Here is a 24,911-nt window from a genome sequence, read left to right on the forward strand (position 1 = left end):
TTGTTCATTTATGCTCCCCTGCACATAGCTCTTTGATTCAGAAATTGGGAGCATTTTGCACACACATACACGCACAGTTTTAATGAGTTTCCCACCTCAGCCAATAGAGAAGTGTACATATGTGTGAGTGGTGGTCAGGAATGAAGGGGTGTAGCTGGTCAACTTGAACACAGCCTTGTTAAAAAGTCAATTAAAGAGAAACAAAGAGGGAAAGGGGGGAAGAATTGTTTCTCCTCGCAGCTGTTTTCACTTCCAAGGCAGCAAGCAGCCTCAGTGAATGAGTGCAAGGATTATTTATAGGCAAAGCCTGGCTCTCTGAAGAAAAAGAAGTCCAAGTCCAAGATTAGGACAGTCTTTCTGTGGAACTCAACATCAAACCCAGTTGTTGCAATCTACAATTTTACACTTGCATGCCAATCTTCTCCAGACCTCTTGAGGAAAGAGTTTATACGTGTCTCAAAATTACTAAATTGTGGCAGGTTTTTAAACTGTGTTGCTGTGGAGATAATTTAAGCAAACACACACTTTAGTTCCTGAAGCTGAACTTTAAATTCAATTAATCAGCAGCATCCACAGACACACTCAGGGGCAGAGCCTATATTAGAAAGGGCAACTTGGACAGAGCAAACAGACTATAAATCTGTCAAATGTCGTCCTTAGTCAGTAGATACAAGTGGTGTGTGTGTGTGAACATATATTTCTAACTATGCAGCAATAATTCTCAATTATATGTCAATAAGCTGGACTGGACAGCTATTTCTTTCTCTAAAAAAAAAAAAAAAATCAATATTTCAAACGTGCAGAAAATCCATGTCCCGTGTGACCGAAACAAAAGTGAATTCATCCCAACTCTGCTGCTAATTCCTTCTGCCAGCTGTCCACTGCCTGTTCTTTCATCCTCAGTCCTCTCAGACGTCAGCACTGACATGTTGATAGAGCAGAAAAAGAAGAAGCAGCTAACAGTCAGACTCAGCTGTAATTGCTGGCCTGTGGATGTGTACAGGGAGCTTTCTCCTCTTTATGGGCATGGAGGGCACTGGCAAGACACTTTTGTTTATCACACCACTGCTCAGTGCCCTGTCCTCAATGAGAGCCTCTAACTTATTCTGCTTTGATGTTTTTATTAGATGGGACAGACTGAGGCTTCTGATCTAATGCTGACCCAGTTTTAATTTAGCAGACTGTAAACAATTGCTGGTCAAGATGCCTTCAAACTTTAAAAGCCAGGTTTTTTTCTTGGTCTGAACTTTTTACAACAAGAAAGAAGGTAATCTAAGGACATCCACAGTCTCTTTGCAAATCCCACACAGTGGAACTCACACAGTTCATGCATTCATACCTGGTATCTATGACATTAAAGCGTTTAATACTCGCATTTGGTGTGTGCCATCTCTCTTGTTGGAGTTTGTTGTTGCAGCCCTGTCTCTTAACAAAACTAAAAGTCCACAGCCAATCTAGTGGCTCTGTTAGGCTGTGCTTAGGCACATCAGCATGCTAGCATCACCATATAAGTTTTCCATGGTAACTAATGTTGCTAAAATTAGCTAATTAGCATTAAACACAGGGTGATAAACTGTGACTTGATGACGGTACAAGATGAAAAGTCAGAAACATCAATAGGTCAAGGTAAATCATCCAATTGTTGTTGAGACATTTCCCTTAAAACCACACATTTCAACCTCATGTTGGCCCAGGGAGGAAAAGTCAAAGGACCAAAGTCACTAGGAGTCATCGTCAGGACATAATGCTCGTCACTGCAGTCTGATGAAAAGTTCGACCACTGGAGGTCAGCAAAAACAAGATCTTTAGCTGCTGTTAAGCTGCTCTTAAAATGTTGTATTTTTATTAATTTAGTTAGTTAGTTCTTGTGTATATGCTTGTCCATGGGGAAAAGAGGGGTATGACCTGTAACATAGGTCATAGGACATTGTGTTTACGTGGTAAGTGTCTTAACTGTTTGGCTACTAAGGTACCCTTTGTGTATACTTTCAATATAGCCATTTGGCACCTGTGTCACAATTGTTGTTCAGTGCATCCGACTAACTTCACTGAGTACAAAGGATAGTAAAAAAAAACTGTTATGCAGACAGATGACATGGTAATCATGCTTTTATGAGACAAGCCCCTGGTGGTCATATTTTGGAAAAGTCACTTGTGTAATTTGTGAGGTTATCTCTTTTCTGACTAACTTGGTTAGTTTAAAAAAAAAAGAAAAAATCAGACTTTAAGAAAGCTGTGTCCTGCTTTATATGGGTTGTAGACTTATTTATTTTATACTTTCAATATACCCATCTTGCTTTTCCACATGTGCACGTTATTAAGCATTCTACCACAGCCATCGCAACAAAGGTCATTTTTTAGAAAGAATTTGAAATTTTGCCTACTTGAATGTCCCCTCCAAATAGCACCTCAACAGACAATGCTTCATCCTTTTTTCTGCCTATTTTAATTAGAAGGAGCTTGTGAAGTGAATTCACTTCAAAATTTCAATATTAAAAAGGCTTTTTGGCTTGAGGAAGCTATATTCAATCTATTAACGAAGAAGAGATAATTAATGCCCTATAATTAAAAACACAGATTTTGGCCCACAATTTGAATTAATTGAATAGATTACGAAATAACCCCATACCTTAGTGGGAAATGAAAAGAAAGTTAATGAAGAAGGGTGAAAAAAAAGGCAAGAAATAGATTTATAGATTTGTATCAGTGCTGAAGATGAGACTACACACATTTAAACTGAAAAACTGATAATGGCACAGAGAGCTACTTCAGTGGGAAGAGTACGGCAGTGCCTCTGCTTGTGTAAGCTGTTTACTTCCCTCTGGGACCACTGGAGATGTATGAACCCATCCTCCTGTGAAGGGGTTTTGAATAAATGGCTAGATGGAATGGCATACAAACCTCCACTTTAGCAGGCTGGTTATTGTGATCAAATTTTCTCCAGTGCTGTTACACTATTGATAAATCATAGAAATTCATCCATCACAGAGGGTCAAGGTTATGCAACATACTGCATGTTCTTCCTGTAGACTGTCCTGCTGCTGATAACAACTCTGTAGGTTGTCTGTGCAAGCAGCTTATTACGACCCATAGCTACGTTCTGTTGTTAGGCAACCTCTAGCGGCTGTAAACAGTATATGGCTTAACAGCTCACTGTAGCTGCTCACGCTTGTTCTATTACTCCCCTGTAAAATTTTAAAATGATCCTCTGATGAAAATGTTCTGTTTGCATTAACTGTAACTAAATACAACTCTGACATGTGTGCAGATGGGAACTGTGCACAGGGAGGCTGATATCAAAAAGATCAAATTATTCTGGAGTACACAGAGGCATTGTTTCCTGTGAATTCTTCATAGTAGTGGATGCAATTTGAATCCAGCTTGGGAAAGGTGGGAAAAAAGTACTACACAGAGAATTAATTACTAAACACTGAATGACTTTATATCAAGATGGCAAGGACATCTTGATATAAAGATGCTTATAAAAAAGCTGATTATATATGAAACTGATTATAAAAAAAAATCTGACCATAAATAGTGTTAAAAATTGGGTTTGATTTCATAAAAGTCTTTAGGATTTTCATGAATTTAAATTCACATTCTGTACTTCTGTGTATGAGCTTTGGATATTTGTCTTTAAAATACTGAAATATCCAGCTGGAAGAAGTCAAATAAAATCAACATCTGTGATTTTTTTTTTTTTTTTATGTATTTATGTGATGTGCCAGCTTCTGTGAAATGCAAGCTTCTGTTGTATGCCAATGAATTCAGGATTACGGATATCTGGGAAAGATCTCAATAAGACTGAGATCACTCACTGAGATGTGTCACAGAATGTCCCACAGATAATCAGCTTTCAATACATTTAGGTAAAAGTGAGCCAAGCCTGTTTAGAACTACTAACAAGGAAATTATAAAAATTATGTGTGAAAAAAAAAAAAAAAAAACCTGAAACAGTATATTTAGGAATAATATTGGACCAGTCACTCTACTGTGAATCTGTTGCTGCTAGAAAACTAAAAATCTAAGAGTGAAATTTTGGCAGAACAAGGCATTTTGATATTGCTGTTAAGAAACTAATTAAGAAGCTGTCTCTTACACAGGTGTTGTATTGTGGAACAACCTGCCATTAAGTACAAAGTTGACGAGAATAAGAGGGACTTTTAGAAGTACAATTATTTATCAAGAAAGGCAACAGATCATGAACTGGAGTTATTAATTTGTTTTGTTGTATCTTTGTGTATTAATGTGGATTTTTTTTGTTTTTCTGGTATAGTTTGAATTTGATGTACTTTTGGTTTTTAAATTCTTTTGTTTTTATGCAACATCTTGGGGCCATGTTTGTGATAAGGGTTTCTTCAGCATGGTTTCTCTTGGGTTGGTGTGTTTTTTTTTTTTTTTTTTTAATCAAATCAAGTCAAGTTTACAATGAACCCTCTGATAGCTAAAAGGCATTTACCTGATTCTTTTATTTCACATCTTTATGGTCTTGACAGGAATATATATTACATTTCCAGGAGGATTTTCTCTATGATGTGGGGCTCTTTACAGTGCTGATCCAGGACCAGAGAACAAGCCCCACACCCTCCCCAGTATACCTGTCCTCATCCTCCTTATATTTGACACAGACTGGACAGCTGTTAGGTGAAAAGTGGGCCCTGAAGTTTGGGCTCCACCTCTCCAGATCACAATCTAACACCTCCTCTGTGTAGTAGTGATGGGCTGATAAATATATCACACCTGTCCTCTCCCACCTTTATATGTGTGAGGGTTTATTTATATAAACGTGAGCGTGAGTGCATGTCTGTGTGCGTGAGGCATCTTGATTTGGGGTGTATGTACAGTGTGACAGCCCCAGCAACACCTGGCCTCCCCAGCAGGAAGCGATGTATCTAATAATGAGGGAAAGTGTCAGGGACACACAAGGTGCATCCAGCAGAGAGAGGTGTGTAAAGACGACCACAGACTCCCTCCTCAAGGTGCTAACTAACCACACACACACACACACACATCTCGTCTCTCTTCCGCAAACCACATGAGGGGGAGAGAGATAATCACATTTTCTGTCAAACTGAATAGGTGATGGCAGCTTGGAAAAAAAAAACTAGAGCGATGCAAATGTGCCTGTTTGTTTCTTTTTCTGCAAGCATCAGCTGTCATCGCAGCTCAGGTTTCACTGGAGCAATAACTCTGGTCATTTGATTGACAGTTCATTACCCTCCCCTTAACACAGACAACAACCTTGGAAAATAGAGGTAAAGTTGGACGAATCACATTGAGTTTTGCATTCACGTTGGGCTGAGACAAGTGGGGACGTGGGCACAGGGGTGGAGACCATGTGAATGTTTTCACTTTTCAGGCAACTGTAGAAACTTTTATGCTGTGTAACTTCAATTTTCATTAGATAAGAGATAAGACTGATCACATGGCAGATTCTATATTTTTGTTAATAAGACCATAAAAGGGATCAGTGCCAACTTTTTAGCTTCTTACAGCCACTCAGTTATTCAAGGGCAAATCTTTGAGGGAGGATCTAAATCTTTATGATTTATCACTCACAGTGACTCGAGTAATTACTCTGACTGTTCCTAAAACTTGAGAAAAATGTATGTGAAGCATCAGTTCTTTTCCTTCCTCAACACATTTGAGTGCTTTAGATGTTACGTCAAGGCCTAAGCATTTTTCTCCAAGCAGGGTCAGCCTGACCTGTGTTTTGGTTAACCTTCATCAGATTACAGGGTGTTGTTCTGCCACCGCAAGATTCTCGAGGATGTGGCAGACAGTTTTAGGCTGACAGTATGCATGGCATGTATTTTGGGAGCTCTCATTTGTTTGATGAAAACTTGAGCGAAGTTATTTTTTTTGACAGGCTGTGACAGTGTTGTATGAGAAAAATGCCACATGGATTCAGAGGTGCAAGACACACACAAACGCGCAAATACCAAATGCACACAGGGAAATACACACGCTGCAGCCTTCATCCCCTCTGTACAACAGTATCAGAGCAGTCTGAGAACTCCCTGTTCCTTAGAGAGGGCAAACAGGCACCCTATCTTCCGCCTTATCTCAGAGTTCCCACCACCGGCAGAAAGGAAGGTCTTTCATACAGCTCTTATCGCTGTACTAGAAGGGAGAGAAGGAGGTGGGAGGAGGATAAGGGGGGAGGTGGGAGGTGAGAGACCCTGCCTGCAAGGCCACAGCCCCGCTTTCCCATGCCCATGTCTGATCATTAGTCCCGCCAGGGCGCAGTGTACAGAGAGAGACAGGGCTCACTTCACTCGTGGGTCAGAGCTTCACAGAAAAGGAAGAGGGACATGAAACAGGAGAAATGTCAAAAAAATAGAAACAACATGACGACCCTCACATCTTCCCTCTGCAACCCCAGCACAGCACGGGCACCACGCGACATTAGAAAGGCAGAGCCAGCTCCACATTTCCATTTCCATCAGCAGCTCTGATGTGCTACCATTTGTGTCTGGGTTGGCTCATGTCTTTACAGGCACCTAAAGTGAGCACATTCTAACGCTGTTCATTTAACAGCACTGGAAGGAATACTGTTTGTGTGAAAGTGTGTGTATGTGCATACAGTGTGTGTTAGCATGTAAGGGGGGGCTGGAAGGGTCCTGGATCTGTGATGGAGTTAAGTAAGCCATCACAAAAGAGATACTGAGCGTTTCAGTTATATTCCACTAAATAACACTGAATATTTTTTGTATTGATAACAGTAATGACAGGAAGTGACTTTGGCCTTTTGTCCCAGTTTTTATCAATGAAAATTTCAGCTCAAAAAAGTTTGAAAGCCCTGAAGGCCTCACATTTATACAGCAGTTACAGTTTTCTCATTTGATAAAATGCTAAATATGTGATACAGTATGCACTACTGAAGCACAATTAACAGTATATATTGAGGTCCTGTCTTATAGAGTGGTCCTCTGTCATAATCTAGTTTTTATACCTTTAATATTTCATGTAATGCTAAGTTACACTAACTGACATGTATATGTGATGCTGGTGTAGTGTTACAGTGTAGAAATATTGGTTGGTTTAATGGCTTCTGGGTAAATTCACTGGGGGAAATGTATGTGTAGGGTGGATTAATAGAGCCCCACAGTGCATTTTTGGCCCTGTGTGAAGGCACATATCAGAAAGTTTATTTTGTAACCAGACATGTTTTTACACCTATCACTTTTTGTAACAACGAAATTTGTGTTTGTGCTCTAAGTCACAGTGTTCGTTTATTTATTTATTTATTCATATGGCCATCTCCTGAATGACCCTGGGGGCCCCTCCAAGAACAAAGATGCAATTCAACCTCTGATTTCGAAGAAAAAGACCTGCAAACCTCTGTGCAGCAACTGAGTCAAGTGCCCAGAGAGGCAACACAGAGGGGCAGGACTGAGCGATGTGCAAAAGCTAAATATTTCATTTGATCTTTAATTGCCATATTAGTGAACCATTAGCCCTGATCAAACCAAACAGAGCTATTCAACAGCAGCACGCCACATTAAAGTGGTGGTGATGCATGGCGACTCCAGGAATGTCAGTCAACTTGGACAATAGCATGCCTTCACTCTCTGTCAGCCCCCTGCCAAGCTCTATAATGTCTGCTTTACTCACTGCGAGGCTTATTACAATCCCTGTAATAATACAAGAGAAGCTGCACACATGCTGAAAGAGGGGCTGTCATCATTCATTTACCCAACAAAACAAAAACTAAAAGGATGGAACAACCGAAGCATTACACAAATCTCTGCTAACACAAATCGATCCCCACACTGCATTAAGGAGGTTAGTTCTTCAGTTCATGTCTTTGTGCTGCAGTTTTATACCTCAGGTCATTTATATTTTATACCATATTTTAGGGTCACAGCTAATGTCTCTCTCCTAGGTGACTTACAATAAGTGAGCAGGTAGGATTTTAGTGTCTTATACCTTGTTTACCTGTGCAGCCAGGAACATTACTGCCTCCAGGCTCATCTTTGAGAGATAATTCACACCAAGCCTCACACACACAAGGTCTCTCTGGAGTGTGATTTTAATGATTCAGATTCACGATGGAAGAGTGTGTGATGGCATCGCCGGAAAGTAATGTTGTGAAATTGACTTCTGGTGCACTTTCAACTCTGATCTCTGAAAATTACGTAACTGACATGGTTTACAGTGTGTCAAATGTCTCTTGGCCAATAAATGGGCTTTACAAAGTAAACACTTCATGAAAAAAGGCTTTCACTCCACAGTGTAAATGGATAGCTGCATAACATAAATAACAACTGCAAACATGAACTTGATCCATTGTGGGTGTTGTTGGATTTGACGCCAGTTAATAGCTTTTGTCAGCTGTTAAAGAGGTTTGAAAATCAGCAGTTTGCTATGTAAGTTTTCAAACCAGAGTGACACAAGGAGTCCAAAGAGACAAAATAATCCGTGTCCAAATGAGTTCCACTAGTTAAAGAAATTGTAAAATAGTTTTTAATAACAAGAGAAGAGGCCTTGAATATTATGACAGATGACACAACAGATACTGTTGTGAAACTGTACTGACAAAGAGACAAAGATCAATATCACAAATTCATAAGCTGAGGTGTGACAGACATACAGTACATTAAAGGTGCAAAAACAAAAACTTGTAATTAGCCTGCAAGCTAAGTCGGTTCATTTTGGAAAAACTAAATTAAATGAGAGGATAAATTCACCTCTCAGGTCTGTAGGGTAATTACAAAGCTACAACCAGGAGGAGGCTAGCTTAGCTCGACTTTCCCAACTCCTGTTGGCAGTATTAAAGACATGGAGTATCCGTAGTTTAAATGGGTAGTTTAATCAGTAAAGTTTCATAATTAAAAGGATATATGATTTACACAAAAGCTTTGAAAAACCCTAAAACATAATGCATCTTCTGTCAAAACTTCTGATGAGTAATAGTAACATGTTTCCATTTATTCATATCTAGTGGTTAAAGCTATGAACAGATTCCACTTAACAAATTAAAGACATTACACTGTTCGTGCAGAATAATGAAGCATGCACCCTATTCTACTGGAGAGAGTTTTGTTTTTATGGAGGGACAAGTATGCTCATGGGGACCCGGGCCCTTATCAGAATTGCTGAACAGCAGGGTGAGTGACAGAGGGAGAGAGAGAGAGAAGGAACGAGCGCACCAGGCGGACCCCACTGGGAGCAACCTGGGGACTCGCAGCCTTTTGAAGTGGTAATTTGCCCAGACCCAAGGGAGGGTCGCCAAATTGAAATGTCTTTTGACAACGACAGACAGCCACTGCTGCTGTCTGATTGAGCCACCAGGGACAGAGAACGAGTGAAAGACAGGGAGAAAGAGAATGAGATACAGGCCCTGTTCACACCTGGCATTAACATCTTGGGTGATCCAATCACAAATGGGCAGCTCTAAGCACAGGTGCACCCAAGCTTGCATTGAGGAAGCAGAGGGAGACTCAGAAGGAGTCTGGGCTGTATGTGTTTTTCAGCGGCAGGGACCAGGAGACTGGTCAGGGTTGAGAGAAAGTGAATTAGGACCTCAGACTGCACTGAAAGTTCACTTTCCAACAGGAAAATGACCCTAAGCACATAGCCAAGACAGTGCAGGAGTGGCTTAGGGACAACTCTGTGAACATCCTTGAGTGGCCTAGCCAGAGCCCTGACTTGAACCCAGTTGAACTTCTCTGGAGAGACGGACAGTCACCATTCAACCTGACAGAGCTCGAGGGAATCTGCAGAGAAGAATGACCGAAAATCTCCAAATCCAGGTGTACAAAGCATCACATCCAACAAGACTCCAGGCTGTAATCACTGTCAAAGGTGCTTCAACTAAGTACTGAGCAAAAGGGTATGAGTACTTATATCAATGTGATATTTCAGGTTCTTTTTAATAAATTTGCAAAACCCTCTAAAATTACATTTTAGCTGTGTCATTACGGGGTATTTAGTGGAGATCGATGGGGGTAAATTTTCATTTTAAATCACTTTAGCACAAGACTGCAGCATAAACTATAAAAGATGTGAAGAGGTCTGAATGCTCTCTGAATGCCCTGGATGTGTTGTATCTTCCTTGCAAATCATGGAGTCAAACTCCTGCTGTTGCTCTCTTTGTCAGTAACTCTGTGCCAGATCCAGTAAATGCCTGAAGTAACAGAGAAGAAGAGAAAAGGAGATGATTTCAGGCAGCGTGGTCGACAGCCTTGAATATAAGTGCATGAATTAGAGTCACGAGAAAGCTTGAGGTCAAACACTCGCCTGGTTTCCATTACAGCTGGCTGTGAACTGCAAATATGTCCATGTGTATTGCAGGGAGCAGAAAAAGACAATTTGCAAACATACAAGCTGTAAAATTAAGCCAGAGACATTCATTTAAATGTAAAATGAGGTTATGCACTCAAAATGCTCACTCTACGCAAAAGTGGTGAGGCAATATTGGCTTCTATTGGTTTGCATGCACTGAAAAAAAACTGCCTTAAAATCTACAGTAACTTGCTGGCAACAATTAGCCATACAGTACAATTAACAGTAGTTAACAGTTAATCACTGTAAATTCAGTTTCTCACTGAATAATTTAAATACTGTATCACTGTGATTTAATATTAGCCATCATTACTAGAATCACCCATATTCTAAAATACAGTATTTCAATTAACGGCAGAAAACAAGAAAATTGTTCACACAATTATTTATTTAAGACATTCGATGAGCAGGAATATGAAAACAGGTTACCAAACTTTTCAGACCAAGTACCACTATGTACCAAACCAAATTTTCACATACCACTTCAGATACCAAAAATTTAACAATGAAATTTTTAAATATTGCAATCATAAACAAGAAATCAAAAATAAAAATGCCAGTCTGGCCCACAAGCTCAAAATATTAACAGACAAGCTTCACAATTCTACTTTTTTTAAAAACACAATGGCAATATAATGTAAAATACCAAACATTTGCATGAACAATGCAACAGGACACTGTAAAAACTGTAAAATGCAACATTTAAAACAGAAATGATAAGAAACTTCTTAGAGAGAGAAATCCTCATTTCCTTGCCACTTGACATAAAGGTCTACGGCCTCTTACATGCCCTGACCTTGGAGACCCAGAATCTCAGTTGAAGCCCTGAAATTAAAGAAGAAAACACATTAACAATTACATTTATTACAACTACTTTCTATTGCACCACATATGTGAGGAGGGTCTAAGATGGCGATGTCGGAGTTGTGTCAAGGTATTTATGCCACAACAGGCACAGACTGATACTGCTGGACAACAAAATGAATGTTTGACTCATTTATCAGTATCAACAGAATTTTCCCAAATAGATACCCTGTGTCATTTTGGTCCACTACAACAGTCATGCCTCTTTTGTACAGAGTGCCTTTGAAAGTGACAGAGGGTTTTTCAATAGTGTGTTCTGGGCGGAGACCCTTGAGACTGACAGCTCTCTGAATGCTAATCTGGTACAGTTGGTCATCAAATTTACTTGGATGGCCCATTTGCAGAGTTGGTGGAAATAAGCTACGAGCATGTAAAGTAGCAACTGGTGTCTTTCTGCTTGGTTAACTCTTCATGCATCCTAGACAAAAGATGAGTCAAACCAGTGTTGTGCACCTCTTGTATTTCCTCGATTATATTGTGTTAGGGTCAAATTTGACCCGTTTACGATTTAAAATATGTAAAAAGTACCATTTCCTTGTTTGTATTGGAACAAGGCTTCATGATATCCTAACAACTATTATAACACAACAAAATTTTTTTGACCATTTTAGTAAATTCTGAAAGTCTCTAAAAGAAAAAGTGACATCTGTGGTGTTACGGGTCAGATATGACCCGTCAAGAATATTGGCAGTTGTAAGCATCCATGCATCATATAAAATATGTATATATAAAAGTTTTAGGTTGCTCTGTGGATCATATTGGACTCAATTTACACCCCCTCCACTACACATCACTCCACCCATCCACACCCCAACCTCATCCCATCCCCTCCCCATTCCACCGCACCTGTCTCCCCTGTGGTCACCTAAATACGTGGGAACACAACTTTTCTCGCAGAATATTGATACATTTTGTATCATCATTGGGGGCACAGATGGTCAAAGAGAGGTCTTCAAATCAAAGAAAGGTGACATTTCATCCCCCGCTCCAGCCCACCCACCTTCACCCTCACCGCACCTGTCTCTCCTGGGGACACCTAAACCCATGGGAACACAACTTTTCTCAGAGCTTATTACTACAAATATTAATACACAGACACACAGACAGACACACACACACACCTTGCCGATGTTAAGTTTGAAAATGTTTCAATGTGCACAGACAGAGTCCGTTTTGTCTTTGTTCAATGTTCAGTTTGAGAGAGAGAGAGAAACTTGCTGTTGTTCATGGTCTTTTTCATGTTCTATCTGCATTTGCAATTTTGAGCTTGGTTTGGTGAAAAAGAAAATACTTTTTTACCTCTATGCTACCATAAATCTGTACAGGTCAATTTTGACCAGTAACACAACAGATGTCACTATGGTTAATAATATTAAGTTTAAAAAAATAATAATTTTGGTGATATGTTTTAATATTAATCTATTATACTCAGATAACATAATTACCCATTGTCTTCATTATAACAAAGATAATGAGTGAATTTAAATATTTTTGAAAATGAAAACGAGTGGTATAAGATAAGAGGTCCATTGGGCAAAAAAAAAAAACATTTAATACAGTGTTTGCATGAATATGAATGCATTACAAGGTAGATATGAGGTGAAAAACAATACTGTATGATAATCATTGTTCTCTGCGTATTTTGGGCTGGGTTAAGTCACGGGTCAATTTTGACCCGCTAACACCAAAGACGTGGGCAGCTTCCTAACACATTACAAGGGTTAAGGTCTGAATTGTACTGGCTGGTAACAGTAGTTTAGCCTGCATTCGGAGATAAAACATGGCCAGATTGTTCATAAAATCATCTGTGTCCATTTGCATTATCATTATCGCCAAGATTATCTCAAAAGTCTGACCTAGATTACGGTCTGTTGACGTATTCACGCAGGCACTAGTGATGTTAGTAGCACTGGGAGAAGTTTGGCTACTACATGGAGAACTAGAGATCTTTTTGTGCTTCCGGTTCAAGTGTGAGACAAAGGATGAACGGACACAAAAATACTTTGAACAGTTAGTATAGGGGCATGACACTTTTTTGCCATCTCTAGTATGCCAATGAAGATGTTCATGTAAAGTTGAAAAATTTGCTGACACGAAGCTACAACCTTCAACAGTGCAAGCCAAATCAACTCCATCAATTTGGCTTTCAAGTCCTGGTTTAGTGGTCAGTGTGGCTTTGAACTGCGCCATGTTTCCCAAAAGTGGCAAAGCATTCTGCTACGCCACATGGAAATCTAAAATTAGCTAGATTTCTGTGTATCCTCAAATGACGAACAAATACAGGAATTTAAGCTGTGGTGAAATTACAGTGCTTGCATGAGTAATTCATTTTGATGGCAAGCTAACTGGTTAATACTCCTAGCTGGATACCTGTGGTTCCCCACAGTCTGACAAGGGAGGCACAGAGTGTAAAATTATTCTTTTACTCCTGGTGATGGTAACGTTACTTACCGATTTTCTAGAAGTCCCGACAAGTACTTGGTGGAGGATCCGCGATTCCAAGATGAAAACTCCCGCAGAGACCAAGCGTGGAAAAAAATCTTCTCCTGGCGCAGCGAAACAATACAATAAAAAACGGCACAACTCTCCAGTAGCAAGCTTTAAACGGGCCTTTGTCTTGGCTAATGTTTCAGTTAGTTAAAAAAAAAACAAAAACGAAGACCTTCTGGTCAGTGCTACATATCACTACATAAGCTAGCTACATAAGCTTACCTGTAACGTTAATGGCTGTGGAGACGTCTCCCAAAGAGCTCTCACGGATACGTTTTCGCTGAATTCCTCTCTTGCAAAAAGCGAAAGAAATCAACATAGACGACGAAAATACACACAAACGCAACAAAAAATAATACAAGCACAAGACAACGCCTTGTGTAAGGAACCGAAATTTGAGTAATACTGATAATTCACGGAGCTTTCCTGTCACTAACGACTCAGACTAGCGAGCGCTGTGTTCGCGGTTTGTCCTGTTTGCGATGACGTGACTGGTCCATTCGAATCGTGACCGTTGAACTCTCTTGAACCTCATTGGATAATTTTATGAAGCCCATTCCCGCCAGCGAAAGAAAAAAAAAAAAGATAAAACTTAGGTTGATAAATTAAAAATCCCATAGTACGTCATTATGAGTTAAAAGTCATAAATGTAATATAAAAGATCAAAATTATGATAAAAAGTACAAAAAAATTTGATCAAAAGTTAAAACAAATATGATATAATGTTTTCATTATGAGATATTATACTACACAGACACACAGTGTGTCTGTAAGATAAAAAATGAAAAATACAGTAGTTTACTATTTACAGTACTATACTGGCTATTGTGATTTTTTTTTTTACAGTAATGCTTTGACTACTGTGAATTTCTACTGCGATACTAGACTACTGTAATTTTGTCATGTGGATAAGGTTTTATTGTAAACTTTACAACATTCTACTGTAAAAATCATACACTAATGTTACTGTGTTTAATACAGTAAATAACTGTAGATTTCACAGCCATAATTAACAGTGTGTATTCAGTTTCATGGAGCAGAAGCAGAGCCTGACACTGGGCTTCACAGCAGCTTTTCATCACGCTCTATCACTCTCTTCCTCCTCTTGTCTCCTCATCCTCATCTCTCTCTCTCTCTCTCTCTGAGATACACAAACCTCTCCATAACAGATGAAAAGAGCCTTAATCTCTCAGAGGTGAGGAGAACTTTTAACCGCTGGATGCTTGAACTCACGAGCCTCCTGTTGGGAGGCAGGTGGCAGCATGGTGGCCCGACTCCCCAGAGGACCTGGCAGAGGTGCTTGTCTCACCGCCCCATGGCCTTATTCTGTCAGGCCCCCTGCCTGATGCAGATTGGCCCCTACATGAGGGGCCTAGGGAGGACCGCCCCTGTCTCCATCTGTTTAACTGCACATCCAGCATCCTGCACCGCAGCACAACACAACAAGGGAAATGGAGGGAGGGGAAGTTAAAATTCACTAACTGCTAGGGGAAGGAAAGGAAGAGGGAGACACAGGAATCCAGACTCACAGCCTCCCAGAGGTGTGCAAGAAAGCAACATTTTCAGACTGAAAAGAATGTTATAATAATAGCAGGCACTGGCGTGGGCTTAGCTATTAAAGGCATTCTTTGTATCTAGAAGACCTTGGATCAGTGTGCTTCATATAGGAGATAAAGACAGTTATTTTCCATTGTTCAGTGGGTTACATTGTTAGGACAGTAATTCTTTGTTTTCCTAAGGTTAACAGAAAAAAAAAATCAGCGTTTTATATTGTAACATTTTAAACCATGGCTTCATGGCAGCTTTAACTAAAAACAAGACTGAGTGTCAGCAGCCATGCTAAGGGCTCTGGGAGACTGTAATGTTCACTGTAAAGAAAATCTAACTGTTAGATAAAAGTTGAGCAAAGATTGGTTTAGGTTTTTAGTTTTTTTAAGTTGCACATAAATATTTTGCAAATAATGGCAAAGACTTTGTTGCCCAGAGGAATTGTCCACGTTATGTGCTTCTGTTCCTGAATGAGTCTTCAAAGATATATACTTTTGTTACCTTAACATATAGTCCTTGGTTTTTGCAGTGAACTTATATACTTACATTTCCATGGTAACAATCAGAGACGCCTGCTGACCAGTGGCACCCAATGACAAAAATGAAAACATGACTCATAATATTGTGGAGTGAGTAAGGAGAAGGGAAATCATTTTTAGACAGCTCAGTAATCCGCTGGAAATATACAGCAGTCAGGACAACGCCTGTCATTTTCATTTATCCTGAGAAACTATCCTAAGCCTGACTGACAACTTAGCAGAAGTAGTGAAACCTGTCGCATTAAGAAGCCACAGCAGCTCAGCTCTGCTGCAGGTCTGCTCTGCACTGAGTTTTTTTACTAATGTTTTTTTTTTCTTTGTAGTGTTAGTGTCTACTCTAAATTTTCCCTGAAAAATGTGCATGCAACTGTTAAATTTCTCTAAATGGAAAACCTAGCATTTTTTGCCAGAGTGATCAATGCGGATTGACACAGTTCCCTATTCAGACATGTTTTTTAGTTTTAAAAATAGCTTTAATTTACCCAGAATTCATTGAAAATTCATCACAGGGATCATGATTGTCTGTACAAAAATTGCGCCAATCCATCTTGTAGATCTAAGATATCTCAGTAGATGAGTGTAAAATTTGACCTTGTGAGGCTACTTGAAAACTCAGGGAAGCACCAAAGTCAGCAGGACTCATCCTCAGGGGACCATGGACATGTGAAGCAAAGTCCATGGCAATCCATCCACTAGTTGGTGAGACATTTGACAAAAAAAACAAATAGCCAGACTCGTGGTAACGTTAGAGGAAAAGCTGCTAGTGTGGCCAATAATAACATCTAATAATAATGTCTTCACACACTGAATTGCAAAACTAAATTTAGAAAGTGATTTGTACCTTGTTCTCTCCTGCAAATATACAAAACTGCACAGCAGGTTCTTTTGAGCCACACTCAACCTCCGTTTGTTGCTAATGAGCATGACAGATCCCCCCAAATTGCCAATTCACGCCCAAAGACAACTACAGGTGTTTGTTGTGTTGAGATTCAGGAAATATCATACCCCCATCCTGTCAAACTGTCAAATTCTTAAACCACATTTTGCCTCTGAAATGTTGTGCTGAGTGAACTGGCTCCTGCTGCCTGGCAGATGTATTTAGATGAACAAGCAGCTTTTGTTGCCTTTTTTTTTTTTCCTTGGAGTGAGACATTTCTGCTTAACTCTGCAAATTTACCCCACTCAGATGAAACAGTCTGCAAAAAAAACAAAAAAAAACAAGAGTGGATTTTAAAAGCTGCATGTTAAAGTGTACCCAATTAAAAGCAGGCCCTCATGAGACATGGAGGAAATGAGTCCGTCATTTTGATGAAGCGGGAAGTGCTCCAGTAGAGTACACTTGTCAGCCATTGCATTTTTTTTAGGCCATTTGTTTTTCAGATATGTGTCCAAGGAGAAAGAGAGAATAAAGGATGCTGTAGCTTGGATTTACTGTGGAAATACAGGACATATTGATAACAGAGGAGACTGGTAAACAAGGACTCTCCATGATTTCCACAGACTCCACAGTCAGAGCACAGATATGCTGCTGCTCATCAGACCTTGATCAAACAGCTTCTGTCTTACCAAAAGGGGCGCGGCTCAGACACTGTCAGTATGGATATCAGACTTCACTGTAGTCATTGTCACCAGTCACTGCAGTGTCATACATTGCAAACATTTACCTAAATGTTATTCTGAGTATATTAGAGTAAATATCTATTATATTATGTACAAATAGTGTTTGACCTCAGTCTGCTGCCAGTGAGGGCTTGAAACTGCTGCCACCGAGTGGTGGTGTGAAGGATTTGTATTCATGTCTGACTGCAGGGCAGCAAGCACTTTCCCTCAATAACATGTTATTGTCATAATAATTTAAACTGCTTACTTCAAGTACACCCACTGTCCACATGTTGAAAAGGAAACATCTTTTCACTGTAAACAACAACAACATCAACTGAGATACAAATGACTGATTCATTCATTCATGTCTGTATTAGCTGAGTTGTGATTTCATTTCTGTGTCGTGCATAAAAAAATGGGCATGAAAGACACCACAAATTAATCAAAGCCAGGTCCAGAATGTTGTGCTACAAAAATAAAGAGAACCAATTTTAATCATTTTCAAACGTTCATATCTACAAAAGCATAACACACAAATCACACTTTGTTGGACTTGTTAGACTCACTTTGTTCTTCTCTTAAATCAAACAACTTGTTTCCTCTTGAATATTTTTGGATCTGAAACTCAGGGGTACAATTAAAGATCTTGGGCCCCCAGACAAGCGAGAGGTAACATGGGATTCAGGGCCATACTTCTGTTTATCATGCACACTGTATTTGTCCTTAAATTTGGTTTTGAATACGGTGTTTTCATAACATTTTTCTCTGAAACAGAACAGAAGCTTGCTGCAATGGACTAAACATTTCAGCACAATGTATTCCTGCAGACACAGAGCACATCAGCCTCCTCTAAAACTGAGCTGAGGATGCACATGTTTGATTTTACAGATGAAATTATAACAAAGGAAAAGTTTAACTGTTGATCAAAACCCAACATCTTGACAGAGAACATGCTTGTAAAGATGTTAATACTATTAAATTCTCCTCGTAGTGCTTTTGTTTTTTTTTTTCATTTTTAGCTCAGACTTTTCCTCCTACAGTGTGATGTGAGATGACCTCAACTGGGCCCGCATGCTCATATAAGACAGATCCTCCTTTACTAAACCCTATGATATATGACTGCTGCTCTTAACAGTGCAAACTCAGAGATCCAGAGAAGAGAGTTTCATCTTCGGCTGGTTGCTCTGGCCTTGACATGCCATAACACTCCCTCCGCTACACACTACATGGCCTATGTGCGTATGTGTGCGTGTGTGTGTGTATGTGTGTGTGTGTGTGTGTGTGTGTGTGTGTGTGTGTGTGTGTGTGTCAGTGTCTCACTTCAGCACACCCTGAGAGTCCTTGTCTAGAGACCTTGAGTGTTAAAAAGCATGGGGGCCCTCTTCTGGGAGAGAGAAAGGGAGCAAAAAAAAAAAAAAAACCCTGAACAGATAAGAAACTTTTCCACCGACAGGAACGAGCCGTCCTCAATGTTTCCTTTCTCCCATTCTCAGCTCGATGTCTGCAGCATGTGCCAGATAACTGTGTGAGATAATTGTTTCAGATAATAACTGTAACCATTACACTGGAGTGATTTGGGCATGACAGACAATGAACTTTGTAAAGGCATCCGAGCTATGTCTATCATAGCGAGTGTTTTTTTTTTCCTCCAGAAGCTTCCGTCTCCACAGGTGTGTTGCCATGGCTTGAACGCAAGGAGGGAGGATATAAGTGCTGAGTGAGCACAGACAACAGCTACTCTGTCTTTCTCAAACATCTTCAAGGTCCCTGTGGAGGGATAAATGGCCAACAGGAGGTGCTTTCTCAGGAGAGACTCATCTGGTGCTTTATGGGGTAAGTCCTCTTCACACCTCATGCTTTTCATTAAGTGATGCCTTTAATTTAAAAAAAAATTTTTAGAAACTAGGAAAATGTAATCCAAACATTTACATCTGCTTTGTTTTTTTGTTTTTTGTTTTTAAAGATAGAATTTGTATTTTGGTTAATTTCGATTTTCAACAAGCAAAGCTTTCTGCCTCTAGATGTAAAGGTAAGGTAATCTCACCTAGTCAGACAGCAAAAGAACATGTGAGTTACTGTTCCTGTTGTACATGCAGTCGTGTAACTGACCGGCTTTTTACATCCCTGCCCTCCAGGCTCCAGTGTGCAGCGACGGGGCAGCAGGGCTCTTTGCACTCGCTGTTCCTTTTTCCTATGCATATACCTCTTTGAGATGTAACTTTAAAGAGGCATAGGGCATGGGAAAATGGGGCTGCAGAGGTATTCCACCGCACAGACAGCTATTTCATCCTCCTCTCCGCTGACCTCAAAGCGCACACACACACGCACACACACTCACTGGCACCCCAGGCTACAGCCTGCCATGGACATATAGAGGAAGACTGTATAGCGTAGACACTGACACACTGACCACAGGTGATTTTAGCGTCTCTGTGACTGATTTTTATGTAACATCACGACTCAGGTTTCATCATATTCAATCATGATGACATTGTATGAATAATGTTGCATTTTACTACATTGTTGTTTTATTTAAAACATCTGTTTGCCTCTGATGATTTTATTTGCTGTTGTTCTTGAATAAAGACATCTTGGTATGAAATACTGGATTATGCATTCTGACTTTTTAAACTGTATTTGGTTTTTAACTTGAGGAGGCTGAATCCTACAACAAAACGATTTCAATCATTTTTTACACTGTTACTTTTACCTGCACATAAATGACTTAGGGTGGTGATACACTAGGCAATTTTTTGGGCAACTCTGATGGGCAACAGTGCCCAAGAAACTGCCTCAGTATTGCTGCTTTAATGCCATAAAAACAGGACATTTTTAGCAGATTTAACAATGATCTTCATCTCTTTGTTTGCCAATAAAAGTGTTGTTATTACACATCGCCAAAACTGCCCAGTATGCCACCACCAAATGACCCATGGTCTTTTCATTTTGTATTTTTTTTTTTTTAATTCAGCTTAAAGTTGAAGTATTATCAGCAAAATGTGCTTAAAGAATCAAAGGTAGAACTACTTTTTCCACAGGAAAACAGCCCCTGTGACTGATATTTCTTTAAATATGACCTTATTACATTTTTGACGCATCAGTGCATAAATAGCATTTTGTTGTTGTATCTGGTCAAAGTGGAGCTAGTTTTAAATACTTCATTTACAGTTGGTTAGTGTAGTGGTTCCTAGCACATCTTTAAAGGGCCACATGAGGGGTAACATGATGATTAATGGGGTGAAAAGGAGGGAAAACAAAGTTCTGCTGCACAAATCTGTTTTCTTTTTTTTTTTGGATTGTGGATTGAAGCTTTGCTTTTTTGTGGAATTTTGAATCATTTTATTTTATTTTATTGTTTTTCTGATATTGGAGTATATGTATATACTAAGAGGAAGAACCGTTTTTCTGATTCTGATTAAATCAAACTATCTAGGTTTAGAGGAGAAATGTCTCCTTGGTGGAAAAAACAGAACTGACAAAACATCTGAAATATGTCAAGGAGCCTGACAAGACTCTGCTATTGAGGATCACAAGCCAAAAAGGTTGAGAACCACTGGTTTAATCTTTACCTATTTAGTATTTTATAGTCATCATATTTTTTTAGGTAATATTGTACATGCAAAGTAACTATATCTGTATATACAGTGGATTAGATGTAGAAAATAACAGAAAATGGAAATACCAAAGTAAACTCAAATACATTACTTGACTATTTGTTCTACTTGAATAAATGCATTGTGATCAAACCAGAGGTCGGACTCACTCCAGAAGGTCACAAAATAAGTCTTGGTGCCAAGAGATGACTAACAGGGCAGGAAAGAAGAAATTAAGTTCAGCAAAGTTCTTTTTATTAACATTACATTTTTGGTTTGCATATGTTCTATTATTGTGAAATTCTGGATAATTTTACCTTTTTATTTAATATAAATCATTAGAAAAATTTAAAGTAGCAATGCTTCATATTTTTATGTAATATTTTCATCTACAGTATAATCAGTAACAACAGCTGTGGTACATTTTTCCTTCTGAAATGTGGCATTACAGCATAAAATAGCATGAAAATGAAATATCTAACAATTACAAGTAGTTTAATACACAGTACTTGAGTAAATGCTCTGTTACTCAAAAAGGCAACTTTTTGAGTAAAAGTTGCCTTTAAAAATTTAGACTTAACCGTGTGTATTTTCTTGGCATAACTAAAAACATGTTCATCACTGACCACACATTTAATGAGTATATTCCATCAAAATCCAAAAGCTAAGTGTAGGGTTTACAGCTGCTGAAACAATTACTCTAAAAGCCATACACTGTAAGTTTGATTCCATCACTAAAATCATCAGATAACGTTCTAGAGTTCAGTGGCAGCTCTCTGACTGAACTTGTAAGCACAACCTTCTCCCCATCATCCATCCTCGGCTCCAGTCTGTCTGCTGCCATCCAGCTGCAGCTTTAGTGAGACTGTTAGCACCTCTTCACCTTCCCACTCACCTGATTCAAAAGGATCAGTCAAACACTCATTGCCATTCAACTCAGCAGCTCTTTGCCCTCTCACAATGGGTCATTTATTGATGCTCATGTTGCCATTATTGCCAGGAGCTAACCCAGTTAATGCTGCAGACTGAGGCCTTGCGCTGTCTGGTGTTTTGTATAGAGGTGCTCTTTGTAGGGATGCATGAATAATATTCTTCTCATTGTAACAGTTAGCGATGAACTGAATTCTAAACATCTGCTTTGATAATTGTGCCTCCTGGTGGGAGGTGTCAGTATTTATTTTCCCATTAGATTGACCTGTATATGCAGGGTGTAGGCACTTCTGAATAATCCTAGACTTCTTTTGAATCAGGTATGTGGCTGCTAAACATAAAACCAACCAAAGGAGGCAAAATCTGACTGACGCAGCATCTGATAGCCTGCAGAGAATGTAATCACTCCACCATCAGGTACTTCCTATTCTGAATCCGACCTACAAAACATAAGTGAACAAGGCATAGCCACTTTTTGACAGAGTGACTCAATCAGTCACCTATTTAGCTGGTGCCACCTAATGACTTCAACGTGAGGCAATATACACCTTGGGCAGACTTGATGGCGCCGTCCCTCCGCGTCTTTCAAGTAAGTGCGAATTATTCAATCGGGAGACAATAGCGCTCAATGGATCTCAATGATCTAGCAGTTACCTCCGCTTTGATGTCTCTTTGAAGATGCAAAACTACCAGCAGCACAGGACGATCACAGCTTGGAGCCATGCCACCGGACGCCAAATGATAATATTTGCCTGCAGCAGCCGGAGACCGCATCTTTTTAAACCACTCCCCAGGACAGAGAGACAAACTGACCAGGGCCTGTTACTGCTCAGACTGTGCTTTTATTTCTGCATGTTGTGCCACGGTAAATATTCCAGTGAATAACTGGCCTGCGTGTGAACTACTCACTTCTTTGTCTGTGATTCTCCATGAACTCTGTGAAGGCTTTTCACATAAACAGAGGGAGGGAGAGATAGAGAAGAGAACACAACATGGTAACAATATGGTGAAAAGAGGAACAGTAGACTGCACCATTTGTTCCTTTTGTTGAAGTTAACATCAATGTTGCAACAGATGGCAACACACTGTAGCTCCTGATTTAGTGTTCATTGTTACTCACGGGTTTTCACTTACGTTGTTCATATTGTGGAAGGATACCAGATTTTCACGTTTGTGCAAACGTGTCCCTTTATATCTTATCCTTTTAAAGAAAACATGTAAAACATACCTGTATAAAACTGAGTCCAAGATGCCATGGTGGTTTAAGTATGCGTTTTTAATGGTTATATATATATATATATATATATATATATATATATATATATATATATATATATATATATATATTCAAATAATTATGACTGAAAAGAAGCAAGGAAGAGGAAAGGCAGCTTATAGTCTTTAGTTCTGTTTTATTTGTGACTTAAAACAGAAAATCTGCAGAAAATACATTTACATTATTTTAATAATACATACAATTTCAACACAATACACACATCCATATTCTGTACACTGTAGTGCTTCAGACGTATTAAAAGCAATTAATATTCACAACCCCTCTTTTAGAGAGAGCAAAGGAAAAATATCTAGATTCTAGACAGGAATTCGGTGGAAAAGTTTGTTCAGTAGAAGTGTGGGGGCAGGATGACAGGCTGCAGAGGAGCGGGGAGCGCCGTCCTGTGGAGCGGCTGCAGCTGCGGGTAGAAGCCGCTGGTGGCGGGGAGCTGTCCTCTCAGGACGGGGTGCTGAAATAGCACAGGCGGCAGCAGAGCCGCCGGGACCGAGAGAAACTCAGGGCGCAGCTCCTGAACCTCCCGTTTCAGCTTCATTCTCCTGTTCTGGAACCACGTTTTCACCTAGAAAACACAACAAACAGCTAATCAGCTAATGCTCTTAGGTGCACGGTTATGAATTATAATGATTTAACACACACAAAGAGTCTCACGCTATAGGCTACTATGACGTGGCTTCACATGGAATTACACAACCCAAACTAGTGCAAACTAACTGTTCCTTATTTTGCTGTTACTTTTTTGAAACCTCTCTTAGGGCCTTAAGACCCACTGCCTCAGACCTACCTGAGCTTCAGAGAGGTTCAGCTTCTCAGCAAACTTCCTCCTCTGTGTCGCGCCCAGGTATTTGTGCTTGCTGAAGGTATTCTCCAGCTTGCTGATTTGCTCGGAGGTGAACTTGGTCCTCATCCTTCGTTGCTGGGTGGCTTCCTCCTCGCTGTCATCTCCAACCTCACTCTCAGACCCCGAAGTGTAACCGCAACTATCTGGAAAAAACAAATAGGGCAGAGCGTTTCATTGCTTTGGTCAGACTCATTACCGACACAAAGGCCTGAATGTATCAGCTCTTCAGACAAAGTTTATCAGTGAACTTACTGTTTGGTGAGGTCGGAGTGAACTGGCTTCGTGATTCCTTTGGAAATTCCTCCATTTTACTATGGACTTTTGAATGAAGCGCAGCATCCTTAGCCTGTAGAGCCGTCTCCTCGTAATAACTTTTGGAAAGCCACTCTACCGAGAAGTTTGCCATGTTTCGTCCAAGCAGTGATCTCAAGGTGTGTGTGTATGTCAGTGCTGCTGTCCCTTGGGTGACTCTTGGCCGCTATATAGGAGGGGCACACTTCTTTATTTGCATATGCAAAGGGTTCTCAGCGGAACGATAGAAACTTGATGGTGGCTGTAATTGAGGTTAATAGAGGTCGGGTTGTGGTTTTTCTCACGTTCATGGCTGGTTAAGATTCTCCGGCGCCAGTAAGTCTGAGTATCAGTTACCTGGCATCTCAGACTGAAAGATCTCTGCATAAAGCGATTCAGGGCTATATCCGCCACTGAATACAAGACTGAGACTTAACTAGAACCTCAGACATGTAGCCCTGTTAAAGAACTACTTATGGCTGGCCTCGGGTCCTACTGTGCCTTTATCCTAAAAAAAGAAAATGAAAATCTTAATGAAAACGTTTCTTGTTCCTCAATATGACACATTGGATAGGATAACTGCGCATTTACAGTCTAAGCGGTAATTTTCCAGTGGCTTAAGAAACTGA

The 24,911-nt window shown here is 39.8% G+C and overlaps 1 protein-coding gene across 1 annotated transcript; it reads right to left on the minus strand.

Annotated features, from left to right (window-relative positions):
- Window positions 1-23,478: 23,478 nt before the first annotated feature.
- Window positions 23,479-24,397, minus strand: vent (ventral expressed homeobox). Its single transcript, XM_041050413.1, has 3 exons — window positions 24,244-24,397; window positions 23,935-24,134; window positions 23,479-23,712 (listed from the first exon to the last, which is right to left on the minus strand). The coding sequence occupies exons 1-3, from the start codon at window positions 24,395-24,397 to the stop codon at window positions 23,479-23,481; spliced, it is 588 nt and encodes a 195-aa protein (XP_040906347.1).
- Window positions 24,398-24,911: the final 514 nt, after the last annotated feature.

The sequence above is a fragment of the Toxotes jaculatrix genome, chromosome 11 (assembly GCF_017976425.1).
Source record: "Toxotes jaculatrix isolate fToxJac2 chromosome 11, fToxJac2.pri, whole genome shotgun sequence".
NCBI lineage: Eukaryota > Metazoa > Chordata > Actinopteri > Toxotidae > Toxotes > Toxotes jaculatrix.